Source organism: Lissotriton vulgaris, chromosome 6 (genome assembly GCF_964263255.1).
Source record: "Lissotriton vulgaris chromosome 6, aLisVul1.2, whole genome shotgun sequence".
In the NCBI taxonomy this organism is placed as follows: domain Eukaryota; kingdom Metazoa; phylum Chordata; class Amphibia; order Caudata; family Salamandridae; genus Lissotriton; species Lissotriton vulgaris.
The window spans coordinates 1,630,039,541-1,630,061,505 of record NC_141694.1 but is presented as its reverse complement, the minus strand read 5'-3'; the positions used below and the strand labels follow the sequence as shown (position 1 = coordinate 1,630,061,505).

The 21,965-nt window shown below is 43.4% G+C and overlaps 1 protein-coding gene across 1 annotated transcript in view; it reads left to right on the top strand.

Moving 5' to 3' along the window:
- DYNC2LI1 (dynein cytoplasmic 2 light intermediate chain 1) overlaps positions 1–21,395 on the top strand; it is a 267,996-nt gene extending 246,601 nt beyond the window's left edge. Inside the window, exons 12-13 of the mRNA XM_086927800.1 lie at positions 580–672; positions 20,818–21,395. Of these exons, the coding sequence (XP_086783926.1) occupies positions 580–672; positions 20,818–20,886 (162 nt within the window). The 3' untranslated portion in view covers positions 20,887–21,395. The remainder of the gene's footprint in view (positions 1–579; positions 673–20,817) is intronic.
- The last annotated feature ends 570 nt before the right edge of the window (positions 21,396–21,965 follow it).

The following is a 21,965-nucleotide window of genomic DNA, read 5'->3' as shown; positions in this document are numbered from 1 at the left end:
CGCAAATAAAATCACACAGAGTGAATACAGCATGTCTCAAAGAGGCAACACATGCGCTGCCAAGGCTTGACCTTAAAACCAACATACAGAAGTGCATAGATACAACCTTTTGCTAGATGACTGGCTTCTTCCATCAATCAAACTATGTTGCCATCTAGTGACCATTTTATAGTACACAATAGTGCAGGATTTTCTGTATGCATTTATCTATAAATTGCACTCTGGTTATGGTAGTGTGGAATAGGATTTAAGTAATGTTTATCTGTTGAAAGTAATTTTATTTAGGCAAATCCAGTAAAATTAATCATCATAGAAAGATATGAGAACTTTAATAATCTCATCAATTGCTTTTTTCAGAATGTACCAGCCCTTAATGCACAGGTGAAATTTCACATTTCAAATCTATCCTTTCTTCCAAGAAAGACTAAGGATTTATCTTTCTTTTATCATGGTATTATTTATCATGGTACACAGCAATTTTAGTGGATATTTAATGTAGGACAAACGTGCCCCTGCTTCTAAATTGCTGATCATTGGTTGTTGCTTTATTTTAATCTAGTTTTATGTGTGTCCTAATAGAATATTGGTGATCTGAAAGATATCAAAGATCCAGCCAAAGATCCACACTATGCAGAACATGAGGTTGATGTGATGCGAGCACAGAAGGATCAGGTAACCACTTTTATAGATCATTTCTTTCCCTTGCATATCTTTAATCTGCTAATGGCGTCTGTAGTATCCAGAAGATTGATGGTTGTTGGGTATAACATACCTTTTCTTTGCAAAACGCTTTACAATTTGACTTCTTAAAAAAACAAAAGCAGTTTTATTGCATCCTTTTGTATTCAATCCGTCAAAAATCTGTATCTTTTTTTAATCCAATCTTGAGCATTTCAAAATATATTGTTGATTATTAAGTTTCCTTCCAGTTTATAAAACACACAGAAAACACCGTATTTTCTACCCGGCAAGAATATAGACTAGAACAAACAGCAGTCCTTAAAGAAGTTAATATTTTGCTCTGACAATGGATTTATTTGAGTTGGGATTCATTCATAGCATGTGGGCTGGATAATAAGACTTTTTAACTTGCACTATTTCAAGTATTTGCTGGTAAGATTAGGCAGTGTTTGCCCCGAAAACCTTTTATCTGTATTATCAAAACAAGATTCTGGACGTGTAAGTGTGTGACGAGAATGTTTGTAATCATTTCTTGTGTGGTATTTTGTTGAAATGAGGATTTGTTAGTTTGTTGTTTTTCACTGCTTTGTTTTTGTGTTGCATTACTCTAATGTGATGTGCCTTTTGATTTGGATGCCGTTTTGTGTTCTGTTTTGACAAGGAAAATGAAGGATTTCCTTATTTTTGCGTTCATGTCTAGCATGAGTGTTATTTTATGAGGAATTTTAATTAAACCGAGCAAGTTTGTTCCCTGCTATTGAGTATACTCCTGCACCTGGTAAGGAGTATATTCTACAGCTACAGATTCGTTTGGTTTCCTCTTAGTTAGGGATACATGGATTTGTGACCGCAGGTTTCGAGCAGGGTTAGATAGTTATACAGTTCAAAATGCTGACACGCATCGCAATTTGTTATGCACATATTCCTTTTGTGAATTTTCATATGTACAATTTCACATTTTCCCAAACTGTTTTTGAGCAGATTAGATAAAATGTTTACGAACTTGGGGACACATTTGTCATTATTTCAAATAGTGATTACCTAATTGCCATTATCTGTGAATTGCAATTAGGTAATCGCTATTTGAGCATTTCCTAATGGGTCAGGTTAAGGTGAGTTTGTTGTACAGTTGAATAAAACATTTTAGTTGTAGCTAAAAAAAAGAAGTAAATAAAACTTTGTTAAAAGAAACTGTCCAACAATTTTACTTAATGTGCCGTGCAAAAGATTTACCGAGGAATTCAATGCATGTGCAAAGGGTTCTAGATTGGGTACCGATTCAATCCAGATGTGATTTGGCAAGAGTTCTAAGCTAATACGTGAATTGTTAGCAGCAATAGAATATCAATTTAGCCCCAACTGTGCAAAGCTTGCTAAACAATTTAGTACTAGCCTGGCTGATGCCCTGAAACCTGTCCCAGGATGCTTTTTTCCAATCCAGGGAGGAAGTGGCCTAGCAGTTTGGACTGGACTGTTCCCATGGGAAACCGGGTAAAGACTGATTTGCATATGGCTGGGTCTGAACTGGAATGGAATGGGGAGCAAAAAAACAATTGGTTTAGGCCCGGATCTCTGTACTGGGGTGAATGTTTGACATTGTGCAGCATTCTGTCCTTCAATTGTTTTTTTTGCATTTGTCACCCCGAGTGGGGCGTGTATGCCCTGACGTGGGTCCCGAGCTCTTCATGCCACTGGATGATATGGGATGATGCCCCAAAACCGGTCCCGGGATGCTTGTTTCCAGTCCAGGGAGGACCTGGCCTGGCAGTTCGGGCTGGACTGTTCCCATGGCGAACAGGGTCATGACTTATTTGCATATGGCTGGGTATGAACTGGAATAGCATGGGGAGCAAAACAACGATGGATTAGGTCCAGATCTCTGTACTGGGGTGAATGTTTGACATTGTGCAGCATTCTGTCCATCAGTTGTTCTTTTTGGACTGCATCTAAGCCTTGGCTTTAGCAAAGGTCTCATTCTCAAGCTGTGGTATAGCATATTAGTCAGGCAGTGTCATTTTAGGTAATAATAAAACCCTGGAATGGAGTATGAAGAAAGATGCAAGACTTTGCTAGAAAGACAAAACATATGGTCAATGGCACTTTCTGGCTTACCCATTTTACCCAAGGGTCGTGGAGGGCCAAATTGCTCACACTTAGATGAAAGTAAAGGAGGCCCTATCGAGCATGAAGAGTGTTTTAAACACAACTAATTATTCCACGTGCTACAGTCGACAACATTGAAAAACAAGAGATGTTCTGCTCTTTTTATACTGGATACAAGACAGTGCAGTTGTGTGCATTTGCTGCAACGTTTTTAAGAAGGTGACTGGTAGACCTAAATATAAACTGCTGCTGTAGTCTTAATGTTAGGGTATTTGGGCAATCATGTGTTCCTAATTACAAGACTGAAAGAAATGAGTTTCAATGTCAATTCAATTCAATTCATAAAGCTTTATTCGGAGCATTAAAAAACATGTCCATAAAAGCACATACAGTTACAAATATAAACATTTCATTAAGCATTTCATTAAAAGAAAACACATAATACATATATTATCCAGAGGGGGATGGAATAAATATTTAAAATAATTAAAAACACATACTTTTCCTGGCGCTAATTGCTTTAAGCAAAAATGTAGCAGTAAAAAAGCAAATGTCCGGATGGTGCAAATTAAAAAGCAGTTTCATAGAGTCCGCAATTGTTCTCACTCCAAATCTTTTCAATATCGGCTTTAGGAAGAATTTCCGTAGTTCACTATACAATTCGCATGATAATAAAAAGTGCTTAGTACTCTGTTCCGTTTTGTTATCACATACACAGGGTCCATTAGGGCGCATTTTAATATTAGGGCACGCAACAAGATGATGTACTATTCCCATCCTCATTCTGGTTAGTACAAACTGGTGCGAAACTCTGGTTGCCTGTGACAAATACGGATGAAATCCAATGTAGTCATTCATGCTATTGTACAGTATACATGTGGATAGTTTAGAATCCTTCAAAAGATGCCTTTCATTACAATAGTTCAAAAAAGTTATTTTCATGTTTAATTTAGAGATATCCGAGGCACTATATGGATCATTAATCACATTAAACCCAAAAATCTTTTGGGAGCATTCAATAATGTATTTAATCCAAGGGATCTTTAAATGCTGGTCTAAAGAAAGGCAATCCTCAATAATAGCTCTGTTCAATGAGGTGCCATCGCTGAGCCAAATAGAGCGCCACAATAATAAGGGTCTCAACATGATCATATCACTTAGGGTTTCAATCCCTGTTTCCTTATGAACCAAGGTGTTGGAGGTAGACTTGGGTAAACACAGGAGCCTTTTCAGGAAATTATTCTCCTCCACCTGAAGGCTCCCTGCTGGTGACACACCCCATACACCAGCCCCATAAAGGGCTGCAGAGAGACATCTAGATTGATAAATTTTTAACATGTCTTTAATACGTCTACTCCCCAGCTTCTTGGCAAATACAAAGACCCCATTAGCACTCCTAATCATTTTTGTTTTAACAACTTTGTGTTCAGTATCCCAGCTACCATTATTAGAAAAAGTAATTCCCAAGTAGCAGAAGTTTTCAACTTTTTCGACCGGTTCACCATCAATAAAATAATGGGTTTTACCTTTCATTTTAGCTCTTCCAGGCCCACACTCCATCACATATGTTTTTGATTTATTAATTACCAGTTTCCTATTTTTGATGAACTGCACAAAGCGGTCCATCAGACGTTGAAGACTCAGGGAAGTCCTGGACAGTAACACGGCGTCATCCGCATAGAGTAACACGGGTATGTTAAGATTGTTAACTTTAGGGGCATCTGCCATGACTGTCTGCAGGACAGAATCTACCTCATTTATAAAGAGGGTAAAAAGCAGAGGTGCTAAAACACACCCCTGTCTAATTCCCCTCCCGATCCTGAACTTGGTCGTACACTCCCTATTAGGTCCATATCGAACACTGGTACTAAGCTTTTCGTACAGGCAGGCGAGGAAATATATTATACCTTCAGGAGCCCCAATTTCAATGTCTTGCAGTGTTTGATATGTACAGTTAGCCATCATACCAATCTGAAGTGCCAGAAAGCGTTGGAGGGGGATCAGAAACTAATCCGGAAACTCTCTGGGTCTGTGAAGATTACCACTTCGGTATGTGGGAGTTGGTTTGACTCTATTTTGTTCATAGCATAGATGAAAGACCTGGTTTGAATAGATATATCTAAATGCGTTGAAGTTCCAAACTAATGGCAGATTGTCTGCTACAAAAATGCTAATTAACACTTATAGCAATAACAATTACAATATTTTACTGCCAGTTGTCCAAGTAAGATGTAGAAGCCTCGGCGTGGTACTTGTCTTTTGTCTTTTCTTTTTTTTCTCACACATGGGAGGGGAGAGGGTCTACGCACAGCTCTACCACCCCGAACCCCCTAAAATAAATGTAATATACACGAAGAGGGGTTGAGAGGTAAGAAAAACATATAACAAAGCGTACAAGCAGTGACACAGCTGTGCATTATGAAAAACTGCCCTTACTCACACACAATGTGTGTGACATGCTTCATCATCGGGTCTGCTGTGACGCCCAGGCGTAGCCACGCTCAGGGCGGAGCATAGGGAGGGGAAACATAAAATACAAGGACAAAGTGCAACACAAAACTGAAAGTGACAACAATGTTCACAACGGGAAAAGACAAACCAGGACTGGGTACTGTGACAGAACAAAAGTGCAGTCAAAAATAGTGAAGTTAAAACTGGCTCCTGGATACCCAATTTGGCTTTATTGATAGGTTCCAAGGTCAGGATTAAAACTGAATTACGGATGGTGGTGTTAAAAGTAGGAAATTAGGAACCCCTAACACCCCTCCTTTACTGCTAATGTCAACATGTTTTGACCTAAGCGTGCCCTCAGGTGGTCGGTCACATCGGTCTTCTTCAGGACTTCTGGCTGTCCCAGTCTCATACAGTACCCCCCTTACCTTAGTCTGGTGTTATAGTGGTACTAGTAGGTTTCTCAATCAATAAGGTCCATGTGGAGGGAATTCCGCCAACACAGATGACATGTACTGCAAGGAAATAAATAGCATTCACAACTGTCAACAAGGCCAAATATTGCATATATTGTAGTGTTTCAAAACAACATATTCCCTCGTCTTGTATAATGCCCCTCCATCTTAAATATATTTCTTTGTTTCAAACCCACAGGCAACTGCTAGCCAGTCAGTTGACCCTACCTTAAACCAATCGTTACAAAAATTAATAAAAAAGTGTGTCCCATTAATCTTTTAAAAAATACCAAACATATCGTAAATGGCTATAACAGGAAGATTATAATCCCCACTAGGTAACTTTCTGATCTTTTCGTAATCCATTATATGTGCCCATATATATGTATCCTACTCATTCAGTACAAAAAGTACCAACTCATCGAGTTTATTAGGAGATTAGACTGCCATGGGATCCGACGGAGGACATCACTAGGGAGATTGTGTCAGTGGTGAAAAATGCGCGATCCAATGACTGGATCTCGGAACACGAGGCGGAGTTCCTGATTAATAAACAACCGAAAACCCCTCAGTTTTACATTCTCCCGAAGATTCACAAACCAGTGAGACCTGAAAGGCTGATTGGACCTGCCGAGATTTGAACCTGTGACCATGAGGTCGAACACGGGCCACTGCAGTGGACGCAATAGTCCACTAGGCCTGATTTGGCCAGGTCTGGCGGCTTACGTTTGCAGTAGTGAGGATGCGTCAGATGGTGTGACTAATAGGACACAGTGGCCCAGATGTAGGTAATCCTAGATTACCAATTCTTAAATACCGAATCATACCGATTCGGTATTTAAGAACTGGCAATCGGGATTTAGGTAATTTTACAGATTTCATTACCGACTCGGTATGATTCGGTAATTACCGAATCGGTATTTACCGATTCGGTAATTGCCATTCAATCCTATGGGCCTGCAGGCCCATAGGAATGAATGTCAATTACTGAATCGGTAAATACCGATTTGGTAATTGGGAGAAACATTGAAGGGTGGCAGGGTGTCATTTTGACACCCTGTTGCACCCCTCAATTGTGCATGGGTGCACATGTTGCAGACATACATTGCCTTAGGGCATGTATGTCTGCAACATGGCACTGTTTAAAAAGCAAAAAAAATGCTTTTTAACCCCTTCAGCGCGGCGCGAATTTTCGCGCTGTGCTGAAGGTTCTAATGAGCCTATCGGCTCATGACGGAACGGTTCCGTCATGAGCACAGCTCAACCGACGCTCATGACGGAACCGTTCCGTCATAAGCATGGAAGGGGTTAAAGGGGATTTCATTATTTACCACCAACTTCTAGTTAGTGGTAAATAACGAATTCTTAAACCCCTGCAGCTCTGATTCATTGCAGTGCTACCTACATGTCAAAATACAGAATCGGTAATTTTACCGATTAGCTATTTTACAGAATCTGTAAAATTACTGATTTGGTAAAATTACCGAATCTGTATTTTAACATCTCCATCTTCAAGATACCGGTCGGTAACGGCCGAAATCGGCCGTTACCGACCGGTATTTGCCTTCCTACATCTGGCCCAGTGTTCCTTTTTTTTCTTTTTTGTGTTATTTCAAAACACTTCTTTTTTAACAATGTTATTGCAAATTACATCAAAAAGCTCATTCAAATGAAAAAGCGCATGATACTAAATCAAAACAAAGGTTCAGATACTTTGCTTAAGTAAACAGATAAAAAACAGACACTGTAGCCTAAAACAGTAAAAGACTGGACCAGGCAACCGTCCAATATGTAAAGCATAATGTTAATCCGTAAAATAGTTTTTCTATGATTTGGTTTCCTTCAATTGGTGTTCCAGTTGTTATTTTCCGTTAATTGACACACATCAATAACGAACACCCAGCCAGTGCTGACCCCATTCCTTTCTTTCCGCACATCTGGTCTTTGGTTTTCTGATGATGATTGTCTGTGGATTTTGTTGTGTTTTTTAGAGAATGTTCCCTCGGATTTAAGCCGTGCTCCAAGAGTTGTTTGCTGATGTCAGTCATGGGTCTGCATTCGGACTGTTTGCGGTGTCTGAGACCGTTCCACAGTGCCAGGTCTTATTAACTGTATGCACGAAAGCCCCCTAAAGCAATCCATAGTGGCTTTTTAAAAAGAGAAATCATGATCTCATTCTGAAGAGAGTATCACTCCCGCTGTCAGTCTAGGAACAGTCCAGGTAACAAATAAGGAGCACAAAAGGGACCACCGTCACTTGTCTCATGGTAAGAGGAGCTTTAAGGGAGAGGCATCTTTTAACTCGGATTCTGTTTCAGAACTACAACAATTACAAAAGCTATCTTTTTGTACTCTAGTTCTACTCCAGAGCGGGCACAGACCTTTAAGCAGGGTATATTGGAGATATTAGGAAAGGGTTCCTTTTGATGCACCTGTAGCGGCTGTTGTGGAGCCTTTGATAGAATAAGTGATGCTCTGGCACAGGCAGCTTCAGTGACAGTCAATTCTTCAGCTACAACTGTGGCTGTACCTTCGGAACCGAAGTCAAGTTTTGAGTTTGAAGAAGGAGGTGCTGGTTTTGATAACTGCAAGCAGTGTAGGAGCGCCAGGTTCGCCATTTGCTTTTGTCTGCGTTCTGAAGCAGCAGCAACCAATTCACTCTTTCAGGGAAGGATTGGCCTGCTTGTTCTTTTTGGCATTCATGCTTTACAGCATCACAAGATGCCCAGTTGTGGGCCGATTGAGTAGGTTTTTTTGAACCAATAGCTGAGGATGACGTCAGACCAATGGATACTGCAGGTAGTTAACCATTGGATATTTTTTTCCCTTGGCTTCGAGCCATCATATTCTCTACAGGAGAGATTAGTCGTATTGCTTTAGTTTGGCAAATGAGTTTACCAAGTTTCCATCACAAATACAAGAGCAGTGCTGAGCTTTGCTAGTCTGATGGCTTCTTGCATCAATACCTAAGGCTCATATGTGGATGAGAGCATTGGAGTGATCCTTCAGGTACACTGAAATCCGCATTATTGTCAACTAAAGGATAACATTGCTCTTGATGCTGAGCTATTAGAGGTGCTACGGGGATGGACCCAGCCAGAGAACTTGTTCAAGTGAACCTTTTCACAAGCTTTGGCAACCATTGACTTGAGTAACAGATGCTTCCTTGTGAGGTTGCGAAGCTCCTCTAAGGTTTATGTCTTTAAGTGTTCTGTGGAGTCTTCCGGAGAGAAAGTTACATATCAGTCTTTTTACATTAAGGGCAAAGAGGTTGGCCCACACATTTATTTTTCCATCTGTTTTTGGGAAAGAGACTCAGTTAATACAGACAATACACGTGTAGGGTCTTAGGAGAACAAGCAAGGACTGTGGGGTCTTGCTCTCTGTGCCGAAAGGAGATAGAGATTTGGTATTTGACCACCAAAAAAGGAATTGGTCTGTTAGCAGATCATCTGTTAAAAAAGGCCAAAATGACTGCAGATTTCTTGAGCAGGATATTACCCATGAATCAAGACTGGGCAATTCATTTGAAATGCCCCTTCTAATTTGCCAGGATTAGGGGTGCCCACTGTCAGATTTGTTTGTGACCTTTTGAACCAGGAAAAGAACCCTATTCAACTCCATACAATTTGCTCTTCAGTAATCGTTTGGGGGGGGGGGAATGCCAGGGTGCTTTATGAGTAGAATAGCATTTCCCACTGAATAGTGCCTTTCTTTCTACAACTCTTGTGCCGACGGCGGTACAGAAAGTTTTAGGTACGAAATTCACCAACTACTTAAGCAGTTGGACTTGCTCCCTCAGTGGACACCTTGCAGGGTATCACTTTGTTGTGCACTACTAATCATGGCATTAACTTGCTCATAAATACAGTCCGCAGGGCGATAGCTGAGCTTCGGACCCTGTGTAGCGCAAGAGACACTGGTGCATGGTGAGGTTAAACATCATCTAAAGAAGTCTGAATGCTAATGCTTAATATATGCTGGTGGTTACAGAGGGTGGACGCCCTCTCGTTCTTATGGACCGGTACTTATTTTTCATCATCACGCTGAGTAAAAGGCAGAAAAGGAAGAAAGCAGCACGGTGAGCAAGATGAGATAAATCAGAGAACAATGAAAAGGGAAATCTCACAGATTATAAAGAGCTTACAATAGTGAAATAAAGAGAGCTAAAGTGTAGGGCGAGTGAAGAAAAAGGCATTAAACTGAAACGAAACAAGGGCAGTTTTGTTATTGGCATGTGGCAGAGCTGGTGGCAGGCTCCTGAAAACCTTAGGCTCCTACTCCGGTGTTTTTTTTTTTATCACACCGGTACAAGCCAATCTCTTTTAACTATTGGTAGCAGATTCGAAACCTGTTATTTTACTTTGGCATGTAAGTGATCCCTTAGAGAACCCACAGCTCATGCGGACGTTACCCAAGCTGTCAAAATACACTTAGTTAATTGATTTCTGCTGTTTGGTAGTAGAGTGATCGCTGCTGTACAGCATTGCTTAAACACAGATGTGTTGTAAATAAAGAATAATATTATAGTCTCTGAAAATAAAATGAAATTGATGGTATTCGTTCCATCATTTATGTAGATTTTTGAGAAATAATAAGGTAACCTAGAGTAACCCAAAAGCTTGGCATTGTGTTTTACCTTATCTGCACGCCTTGGACTTTGTGAAATATTTTTCCTGGTAATAACCTTTTCAGTTTTTATCAACTGGCCAATAATGACCCATAACTAGCCATATGAATACACAGCACGTGTTACTATAGTTCACTGACCTTAAGTAACCCGACCAGGTCTACGCGCCAGCTTTAAACTCTCCTGTATATGATGGGGAAACGATTTTGTCTAATGGACTGTGGACTTCCAAATCATCATTTTGCAAGTATGAACTCTGTTCTGTGAAACCTTTTTATTGCTTGCTATGTCGGGCAAATAGCTACCCGTTAAAATCAGTGCACTTAATACAGAAAAAGATCAATTTAAATGATTATTTAGGAATTAGTGCAAACAATTACATACAAATTTGGTACAATCATTGATACACATCTACTTAAGCTTGAGGCTGAGGAACTCTGATTTAAGAAGCGACTAGCGTTTTTTGGCTCTCAATTAGCATGCTGTGGACATGAGATACATTCAGTAGATCTGGTTATTGCAAACGTCTACCGTTCCTCCAGATTAACAGTGATGCGGTAATACCACAGTTCTGAAATGCTGTTCTTCATGAATATATTTCTGTTTTTGTAAAGTGTTGCATGGCTTGAACAACTTAATGGCAGGAAAGGAAAGCTACAGATCATGAGGGTTGGGTGAGTGACCATTTCCAGTGATCGCAATCGCAACCCTTGTCCTGTGCAATATTCGATTGTAAAACCTATTCGAAGCTGAATTCAGCAAATGGCAAATCTGAATAGTTCAGTTTCCAAAATACCAAGACACCATACCACCAATAAAATGCTAGTGGTGAGTTCGCAAACATAATTGTGGAAGGACGTACAGTGATGCCTTCAGAAGTTGTTCCTTATTGATGGACCAGAAGCCTTGAATCCCGGGGTAATGTCACACCTAGCATTTGTGTTGTTACTGCATCACAGCAATTAACTGCGGTTTAGCTCAACCCACGATCTGAGGTCAGAGTGTTTTAAAAACCCAAATAGAGCCACTGCATTTGTTCCTGTGTCTTTTTTCAAGTGAATGAGAACAGCGAGTTCAACTGTTGAAAGTGCGAGGCATTTATAAGAGGTGGTGTAAGCACGTTAGACAAATAACTGAAGATTCTTAGGAAAAAATGAATTTCCTCTTTGTTACTCTTTCTCACCTTTCAATTCAGGTTCTTTACTTGAAGTGTTTATTTAGTACAGTCTATCCTGTTGGTTAAATAATGCGCACTTGATAAGTCTTCTTTAAGTACATAAGGGGACAGATGTAGAATTAACTATATTTAGATAAAATACAGTTATATGTCTATATATCCAAAAGTGACTATATTGCATGGATCAATGGATTGGACATACAAGCTCCCTTTCAATTGCATGTTCTAGGTAAGACTCTAAAATGTAAAGATAACATTATAGAAACATTGCAAGTTTACCCATGCAGTAAAAACAGGACAACACGTTTCTTCCTTATTTATACCACTGCAACGTGTAGGAATCATCTGTCCATTTGTTGAAGTTGTGCAGGCCAGTGGTAATGCAGCTTGTTGGAAATGGAAACCTAACCATCCCCGTATCCTACCTACAATCTTTCATTTTAAACATTCCTGTGCCATACTAGTGACTTAGAGTGGAGTCCAGATTATCAAATAAAGTGGACTGTATTCGCGAGTCTGTCCAGGAGCTGTAGGACAGTAATCTGAATTACTGCATTTCTACACATTAATGCTAGTTGAAGCATACAGTATGTTGTGAGCTTTGCCTCTATTTCCTGACTCACATGTGGCTCGCTACATACCTGGAAAGTTCCTGCAGTGTACGTGGAAGAAATTGGGCAATTAGTTGAGAGGGTGAGATTCCCACTCAAGTAATAAACACAATTCTTGTCAGGGCAAACTTCAAAAGTCACTAAATAAACTCTCGCTTAACCCTCTGGTAGGTTTGCACAAACGTAGTCAGGCTTAACTTAAAAGCAATGTGTAAAGTATTTATGCAGCACATTAATAGTGATAAAATGAAAACACAAGAAAAATCCCACACCCAGTTAGAAAAGTAGAGTACATTTTAAGAAATTTTTTGACACCAAAACGACAATGCAAAATACATGGCCTCGCTGAAATGTGTTTTCATTTAGCCAGTTTATCATGTTCACTTTTATTTAAATATGTTTCCTGGAGTTTTACCACCTGACTTGGATTTTAGAGTTTATGTTGTTGCTTAATTAAGCTATTTATACTTTGAGAGAGATGTTCTGCTTAACAAAAGGCAGTTCTACCTTAATGCTTCTGCGTGATTCACACCTTGCGTACGTTACAATTTGTGATATGATTTATTTTCTTTTGCTTATGTACCTTATGTTCATGTCGTAGGTAGCTCCTAGTTAGTTCCAGCTACAGCTCGTTCCTCACTCCAGCCTCACATACTTATGCCATCCAATCACGTCATAAGGGTTTGAAGTATTAGTTCTCCAGTGCCCCCTCGAGGATTGGAGAAGCAGGGTGTGGGCTCTCTTCACCCCTTAACTAAAGTGTAGTAATAATACAGGTATTGGCTTGGATTTGTTAAAATAGTTTTTACAGTGAGCAGTAACGTATGACACATATGCTATCACAGCCAATTTACACCACAGTTATCCCCTTAATACCCTGGTACATAGTCCAGAGAGGAGGTACTAGGTGTTCCTGAGGATTCTTCAGGCAAGTGAATTCCCTGCCTGAGCAATTCTTATTTTACAGGGAACGCGTTTAAGGCTGTTACTGAGGGGCGTGGCCAAGATGGAGGAGTGAGCGGGCTTGCTTTTGCTGGCGCTCAGTCCCTGCCCGATCCAAAGCACGTTTATTTGCATCCCCCCGGCTGGTGTCGCATCCGGGGGGGGGAGGGGGGGAGGGGGGGCCGTATTTCACCAGGGTACAAGTGCTGATCACCCGGGGTACGGACGATGCCCGTTTGGAAGCTGCTTGGGGGGGCCGAAAACCTGATGCACATTGCGGCCTGCGGCGGGCATGGGCCGCAACACACACGAGCAACGGGTGGAGTGCAGCAGAGGTGTCTGCGAACCCCCTGTTAGTGGCGCATTCGGGGGGACCACATCCCATAGAGTGCGGGGGCTGACCGCCCTAGGGCCTGACAGTGCCTGAGTGGAGACTTCCTGGAGGTGTCCAAAACCCGAAGTGCACTGCGGCCTGGATCAAGCACGGGCCGCGATACGCCCAAGCAGTGGCTGGAGCGGAGGCGTCGGCCTTGAAAATCATGGAGGACGGGGAGCAGGAGCAAGCAGACACCAGCATTGGCCCAGAGGCTCCAGCAATTACATCCAGAACCACCGCAGACCCCTGGCAGTGCAATCAAGCACATGTAGGTCCGCGCCCTGGAGGGCTCCTGACTCCGGACCTGGGGCCTCCGGCGATGAGTACATCTTGTGCACATCAGTGCTCACGACCCCGCCTGCTCTCCTTGACACTGCACCCGCCATATTGCCTCCGCATCTCTTCAGCCTGCAGCGCCCTTCGGGCCCTGGGGGGATGGCGGGCCATTGCACTGATCACATTGGGGCCACTACCCATAACGCTGTTGCCCTGAACCCTCTCCTACCGCAGAGAGCGATGACAGAGCGGGGCCACCATCTGAGGCCCAAGCGGGGTGAAGTCCACTGGGCAGGTCTTGAAGCTGGGGCCTACTACTTCCACGCCACCCAGCCCACAGCTCATTGGGATCAACCCTCAGAACCACTACGCAACACTCCGACTGCGTCTCCTACATATGGCAGATGCCTAAGGCAGGGATCTGAGTGGTGCACTGAAGCCCAGTGGCCCTTTTTGGCCCCATAGCCTTCCCTCCTAAGCGGGCAGACCACAGAAGAAATCAAGTGGACTTCACTGTCCTTGCGCAGGTAGTAGCTGCGACTTTTCTGAACGGCCCTGGCCCTGTGATCTCCCGGGCCCACCTCTGAGTTCCCCAGTATCTCTAGGCCTCCACAGAACGTCTGCCGATCGGCACCTCAGCTTTCTTTCTCTTGTGGCCTCTTGTTGTGCCTGACCTGTCCCAAGCTAAAGGCCCTAGAGGCAGCAAACACGAGATGGATACACAGCTGGGATTTCAGCGGCTGAATAACATCACAAGGGAGCCGCAACCGTATACCCACACTGGCTGTGCTCATCAGATTTGATTGGGGCCAGTCCTGCTCTCGATCGTGTTTGGACTGAGAGCCCGGCGTCCCAGCTGCGAATCCCCTTGGTCCCTGGGCCTAGAAGTGGGGAGCTTTGTCCGCAGCTAAAGGGAAGGAGGACAGCTCTGTCAAGGAAATGCTGTTTAAAGGCACAGTGGAATCCCAGCAAGAAAAGTTGTCCAAGGAGGACTCTAAGCAAGTGGGTGGAAGTGACGGCATGGAGAGCTTGGTGACCCCTGAATTCTTTGAAGCGCTGTTCACATCCTTGTGGGCCAGTTAAAAAAGTTCTCACGATGGAACTCAGGGAAGTGCACCGAGACATCGATGAAGTAGGTGAGAGAGTGGTGTCCCTCAAGGAGATCTCCTTGCCCAGGGACGCAGAAATTGAAGCCCTCCAGCAGGAGATCATCTGTTTGCCAGACCAGCACTTAGACCTTCAAGCCCACGCTGAAGACCTAGAAAACAGGTAAAAAAGGAATGACATTCGCATTAGGGGGGCCCCCACAGGTACAGAAGGTACGGACCTCGAGGGCTACGTCCAAGACCTATTCGAAAGCATCCTTGGGGACAACATCCCAAGCAGCACCAAGTTAGATTGATGCCACAGAGTCGGCCTCCCCAGGGCACCTCCTCACCCACCAGCTGACATTCTGGTCTGTGTCCATAATTTGACCAAAAAAGAGGCGATCCTCAGGGCTGCCAGATCTGACCAGAAAACGCAATTATGTGGCCACTCACTTAAGATATTTCAGGACCTGGCAGCATCCACCTAGCTGAAAAGGAAAGAGTTCCGACCAGTCACCAGTTATCTTCGCTCTCAGGGCATCTCGTACTCCTGGGGCCACCCATTTCGCCTCATTTTCCAACTGAACGGTAAAACCTGCCAGCTGCGCTCCCTGATGGAGACATGCAAAATCCTCAATCTCGAACTACCTGACCTGGGTTTCCAACAGCCCTTGATTGACGGGAAAGTCCAAGGCAGGAGCAATGATGGATCCAGGCGAAGACTGCGTCCTGTGCTCCACCACCCAAACCTGGCCACCATGGCCAGAGAAAGGTCTGAGGTACTGCGTTCCATCTCCGATAAAGGCAAACCTGATGTTGACCCCCTCATTAGGTATTGTTCACTGGCAGAAGGGAGATTATCCTACGGGTGGGGGTGGGGGTGCCAAATCATACCACTTGTTGTTGCCTCACTGTGCCCTGGTAGACCCCACGGACCCGGACTTCTAAGTCACGAAAGACTCTATGGACTATATGTTTACTCTGGCTTCTTATTTTCTGTTGGGATTTGGGGTTATTGTTTGGGGTTCCCCTTCCAGCTGACTGCATATGAGCAAGATGACATACCTCTGGACCACTATGATCTCACCCCGAATGTATGGCTCCCATGCACTTCACATCTAACCTCATGTGTTCCCAGCTTACATCCTCCTAGCCCTTGCTACATTCCGGATAATGGAGATAAACTACTTAGTCTTAATGTGAAATGCCTTAACAACCCCACTGAGAGGTCAGCGATACTTTCCTTTTTAGAACATTCGCAAGGAGATATCTGTTTGCTCCAAGAGATGCATCTGCTCACGCAAGACACTCATAGGATGCACACCAAGAGATTCCCACAACAATTTTGGTCATCGGGGAGGGGGAAGAGAGGGGGAGTGGCAATTCTTTTCTCCAACCACTTCAACTGGTTTATTTTAGGAACATGTCTAGAGATCAAGGGTCGCTTGCTGGCCACCCGGGTGCAATTGGGCACATGTAATTTCACGATAGCCTCACTTTACGCTCTCAACAAACAGGAGAACTTCATCATTGATGCACTTGCTAAGGTCCTTCAGTCCCCAGATCAGGCAATTTTAGTGGGAAGAGATTGCAATATAGTCATTGATGCGGTGCAGGATCGCTCTGGGCAAAGGACTGGGCATGCTGGGGCCCTTTCCTCATAGGGGCTGGCATGGTTGGTAGACTGCGGGCTACGCGATGTTTGGCATTTGCAACACCCCGGTGAATGGGATTATACGTTCTATTCAGCAGTGCATAAAACCTATGCCTGCTTGGATCATTTCTTAGCCTCTCCCTCTGCCTGGGACCGGATAACAACTTCTTCCATTGAGCCCCGCTCACCGTCTCACTATGCAGCAATCACACTTACTTTAACAACCCACCCGCCCCCCTAACAGCTGCCTCCATGGTGCCTACGTGAAACGCTGTTGCACTCTCCTGAAGTGATGCCTTCAATCAGAAAGGTGATTACGGACTATCTGGTCAATAGTGACACGGGTGAGGTCCCCCTCTCCTCGGTTTGGGAAGCTCTTAAATTGGTTGTCTGAGGAGCTTTCATAGCAAAAGCAGCCTATGACACCAAGGACCGGAAAGATAATAGGGAGGAGTTGGAAAAGTCGGAATTGGAACTGGAGTCCTTTCATAAGCGCACTGGGGCTCCTAGAATCTGGCACAAACTGGAACAGGAGTGAATGCAGCTCAAACATCTTGATTCAGATAGGGCTGAATATGCAAAGCTTTGCCTCAACCATAAAGTCTATATAGGGACCAACAGTCAGGGGGGCGAATACTAGCAGATTGCTTACGCAGCAAACAATACGCAAACACAGTCAAGGCCACCCAAAGGCGTGCGAGTGTAGCGATAGCTGATGCCTCAGCTATCGTGGCCGAATTTCGAGCATCCTATGCTAACCTATTCACAAGGAACCACGTGACAACCTCGGATCCCCAAGCCTACATTGTCTGCAGCAATCATACCTCTCCCACCCGCTGAATCAGAGTCACTTTACCAACCTATTAGAAAGAAGAGGTGATCTCTGCAATTGCAAGGCTTAAGCCAATGAAATCGCCAGGCCCAATGGGCTCAACACCCTTTTTTGAAAAACATTTTATAATGAACTGGTTCCCCTTACGAGTCACCTTTTTAATTCCTTCGCCGACAGCGCATCACTGACAGAATCAATGCTGAAATCTTTCATCTCAGTGATTCCGAAGCCCGGGAAAGATCCTAAGCAGTGCAGCTCATACCGCCCGATATCCTTGCTAAATGTAGATGCTAAATTATTTGCCAGCATCCTGGCACATCGCCTTAACCCTCTGATGCCTGGCATTGCTGATCCAGATCAGGCTGGTTTTATTCCCTCACGCCTATGTGGGGACAGCACCAAACGTGTGTGTCACCTCATTGATAAAGTCCAGCGCTCCTTAGAAGAGGCCCTTTTACTAGCTATTGACGCAGAGAAGGCGTTCAATACAATGCACTGGCCCTACTTGTTCGCAACTCTCAAGCGCTTCGGGGTGGGGTAGACATTTGGGGGATGGGTTCACAGCATATATAGCATGCCTAGTGCAGTGGTCCGGGCCAGCGGTGTGAGCTCCAGCAAGTTTAGGGTGGATAAGGGCACCAGGCAGGGCTGCCGCTCTCCCGGCTCCTCTTCGCTTTATATATGGAGCCCTTGCTCAGAGGCTGCAAGACGACTCTGGGTTAACGGGCATTACATTTGGGGCTGATCATCACCTTATCAGTCTCTATGCAGACAATATTATATTCTCCATCACCCAACCCCTGTCCTTACTTCCTGCTATTACTTTGGAGCTAGAAGCATTTGGGGCCGTGTTGGGCTTCAAGGTAAATTCCCTCAAATAACAAATACTAAACCTCACTGTTCACCAAGACACAGAGCAAAGACTGCGCGCCCAATACTACTTTCAGTGGGTGGAGGCTGATCTTCCCTACCTGGGACTAGTACTGGCTCGGAGTCTCACTAAAACTGCGCAGGCCAAGTACTCTAGTCTCATGGCCACAATTCGTAAAGACCTAGATCACTGGCAATGCTTTCCTCGATCCTGGCTAGGCAGAATAGCCTTGGTAAAAATGAACGTCCTACCCCGGGCCCTTTTAATTTTCCAGACACTCTCCCTCTCTCGCCCACCTAGAGTGCTTCGCAATCTACAAAAGGAGACCGATCGCCTTATCTGGTGAAAGACGAAGCCCAGATTACAAAACCAACTGCTGCAACAAACCAAACAAGAAGGGGGCCTGGCGGCGCCTAATGTTTTGCGGTACTACCAAGTTGCGCAGCTGAGATTCCTGATAGAGTGGAATTGCCCGATGACAAAAAAGCACTGGGTCTTCCTGGACCAAACGGTAGCTGGTTTACACATTTGAAGAGAGGTCTATCTCCCCCGTGTTCATAGATCCTGGGGTCTTTATTCATCACCAGTCACCAGCTCTACACTGAAAAAATGGCATAGAGTGGTGGAGACGGCTGGACTCTCGTCCTTCCCTTGCCCCATGACTCTGCCTATTTGCAACCCCAGAGTTTCCACTCGGTTTGGCACCAGGCATTGCTAAGCGCTGGTTGGTGGGTTGCAGCAAGCGTGTGGGCTGCCTTTTTGATCACAAAGGTCTTATTCCCTTTGAACAACTCAAAGCACTCTACTCCTTGCTAGAACAAGACAGATTCACTCACACTCAGATCACCCTTTCAAGAAATGGCTGTTTCTCAATGAAGATGAGTGGAAACTCATATCAGAAACCTACCGCCACTTAATGAACGTGCCCCTCAGCTACAGGACCCCGGGCCAGCTCAATTGGCAGGCGGAACTAGGGGGTAGCCTCGCTGAAAAAGAATGGGGAGACATATTATTTAGGGCGCAACACATAGCGCATAGCGTAGGATACACTGAAACAGCATATAAAAGCAGCTCGCACTGATATTACACCCCTGTACGCATTCAGAAATGGAAAGCGCTATGGTCAGTGCTGGCAAGGCTGTGGTAACCCCTGGACTCCTATACACCTCTTGTGGAATTGTCGCAAGCTCACGAGATTCTGGAAATCAATTTTGAACGATCTAGATAGTGCCTTCAATACTTAGCTTCCCCGATTCCAGCGTACATTCTCCTGGGGCACCCCAATGCCCTCATGTACCCACTTCGGTCCACTAGAGGCCGACAGATAGCTCTGGCCCTTGATGCTACGCACAGGTTACTTTTAGCAAACTGGGGTTCGGACAAAATCCCGCAACATAAACAATGGCTCCACCCGCTCTGGTCCTTGTTGGGCATGGAAAGATTATGGATGGCAGCGAATTCTGTCCCCACAACATATGCAGAAATATGGTCCCCATTCATTACTATCCTGTCCAAAGAGTTACAGCGTATTTGCGCATCCTTAGACTTTTGCCTCTCAAACAGGGGGAGGCTGAGGCCCCATAATCCTAATTTCCCTGATACACAGCAGTCCTAGCCAGACAACTTGCAAACCCAGCATGGTCTAGTCAGAAGGGGAGAGGGTGGGGGGTGCTTGAGTGTTTTGTTCAATTTGGAATGATCCTTAATTTTTGTCTACTAGTTCTATTTGGCATGCAAAGCATTCTAACACACTCCGCAATACTGTGCCATGGTCATTGCTATACTCAGCTGTTTATGACAACTCGTGCAGTCTTGTTGAGCCTGGAAGGCCTCTATCTCTTGTCCCCCATATGTGGCCGGTCCAATTTGGGATGTAGGCGACATGCTGTGTATTACCATGCCCACTTCGCAATTGCTTCTTTGTGTTTGGGTCTACTCCTTGGTATGCATCTGAACTTCGCGGTCGGCCCATAATGGGTTGTAGGCGGCTTGCTGTGTATGTGATTTGCCTAAATGTCTGGCAATAAAAAAAGATTTGATCCTAAAGGCTCTTACTGTAAGATATTTAAGAAAGCCTTCTTTAACTTTCTTTTGGAACTAAGCAATGGATCAAATGTTACCCTCCCTTCAGATACGCAGCCTACCTCTTTTATGACACTTTGCAAGAGAGAATGATGTTTCTTGTTTGCCTCAAAATGAGAAAATCAGGTATCTGCTTGAATAAAAAAGCAAATGTATGTAAGTGACCAAGCAGAGAGCTTTTTCAAAACAAGTAACCATGTTTTGCGGTTTATGAAATATGTGCAATTAAACCTGCTTGGACTTATTTACATTTACATTTACATTTACCTGGTACTTTTGCTTGTATCGTACTATTGTAAACTTACTTACACAGTATCCCTTACAGAATAAAGCATACATGAACCACCTGCTGCTAAGAATCTGTCTTAACAGCTGGGCTTGGCACATGTTGATAGAACAGGAAATCACAGTGTGCCATAACAGCCCTGCTTCTGCTACACTTGCGCTTCTGTTACACCTGTTCAACACATATTGACTCAATTGAAACTAAGAAATAATTGGCTCTCATTTTCATTTTATGCATATTTCTGTTTAGCACCTTTAAGAGCTTGTATTACTCTTTTCTCTTTTCTTTTTTTCTTTTTTTAGGAACTCGAGCAATATAAACGGAATGCTTCTAAGTCCTGGAAGGGAATGGAGTTTGAATCCCATACGTGATAACACCACAAAACTGGCAATGAAATCCCTTGTTTCTAAATGTCATGCTATCCAGGCCATCATCATTCTTTTGAGCGTGTACATATTTTTAATTCAATGATTTCTTATTTCTTCAAAGCCGCCTTCTTAACTTAACTTTCAATGTTTGCTACTGTATTGTATTTTCAATAAAAAAAATATCCACAGTATTTATAGTGTTTAGTGCTGAAATGGATCATAGATGTGTGGTTTAACTTTGAACCCTACTTAGGGTGATAGTTTATTTTTTCACTGATTGTAGGTTATTATTATTTCTCATTATTTAAATACTAAAGGTGTATTTCCTTATTTTCTGTACTATAAAATTATACAATATAAAATCATATTGTATTAAGACTTCTGTATTAAAAAATTAGTCTGCATAACTTAATGAATGCATTGACCATAACTCGACTTTGAATCCATTAGCTTGTATTTTGATGCTTAATGGATGCCAGTGTGTCTCTTAATAAAGTGACTTTTCCAAGAAATTTAATTCTCCAACACTCACATCAAAGGGGGTTTAGGTGGTACCTCTCCAAAACAATTTAAATAACATTGTTAACAATTCCATGCCATTATACGTCTATCCAGTGGATACTTTTTTCCAGCAGTTCCTCATCTTTAAAACTTCCAGAGGCATAAGGTTGGATCTAGAAACTGCTCTCCTTCTAAACTGCACTAGGTTGCAGTGTAGCAGCAGCAGACACAGATCCACAGAGAGAGTGTCACCATCCAGAAACAACTCTTTGAAGAAGCCTCCTGCACCAATCGTTTCTGGATTTGCTGTTGACCAATCGTTTTTTCTTAATTATTTTTGTTTGATTTTTATTTCATTACATTTTTCGGAGCTTGCATTCCACAAAAGCCTTGGTTCTCAAAACAGGTTCACACTGTAAAAGACATATTTGAGCGCTGGAACCTCGTCATTTGATCTGCATGTTGTGTCAGGAAGATGAACTCAGCTCTGTCTTTTTTGACAAATGCTCTTTGATGCTCAAATCATATCACCACTTTCAGGGCCATCTGAAATTGTAAAGAAAATACTTCGTCCCATTCCC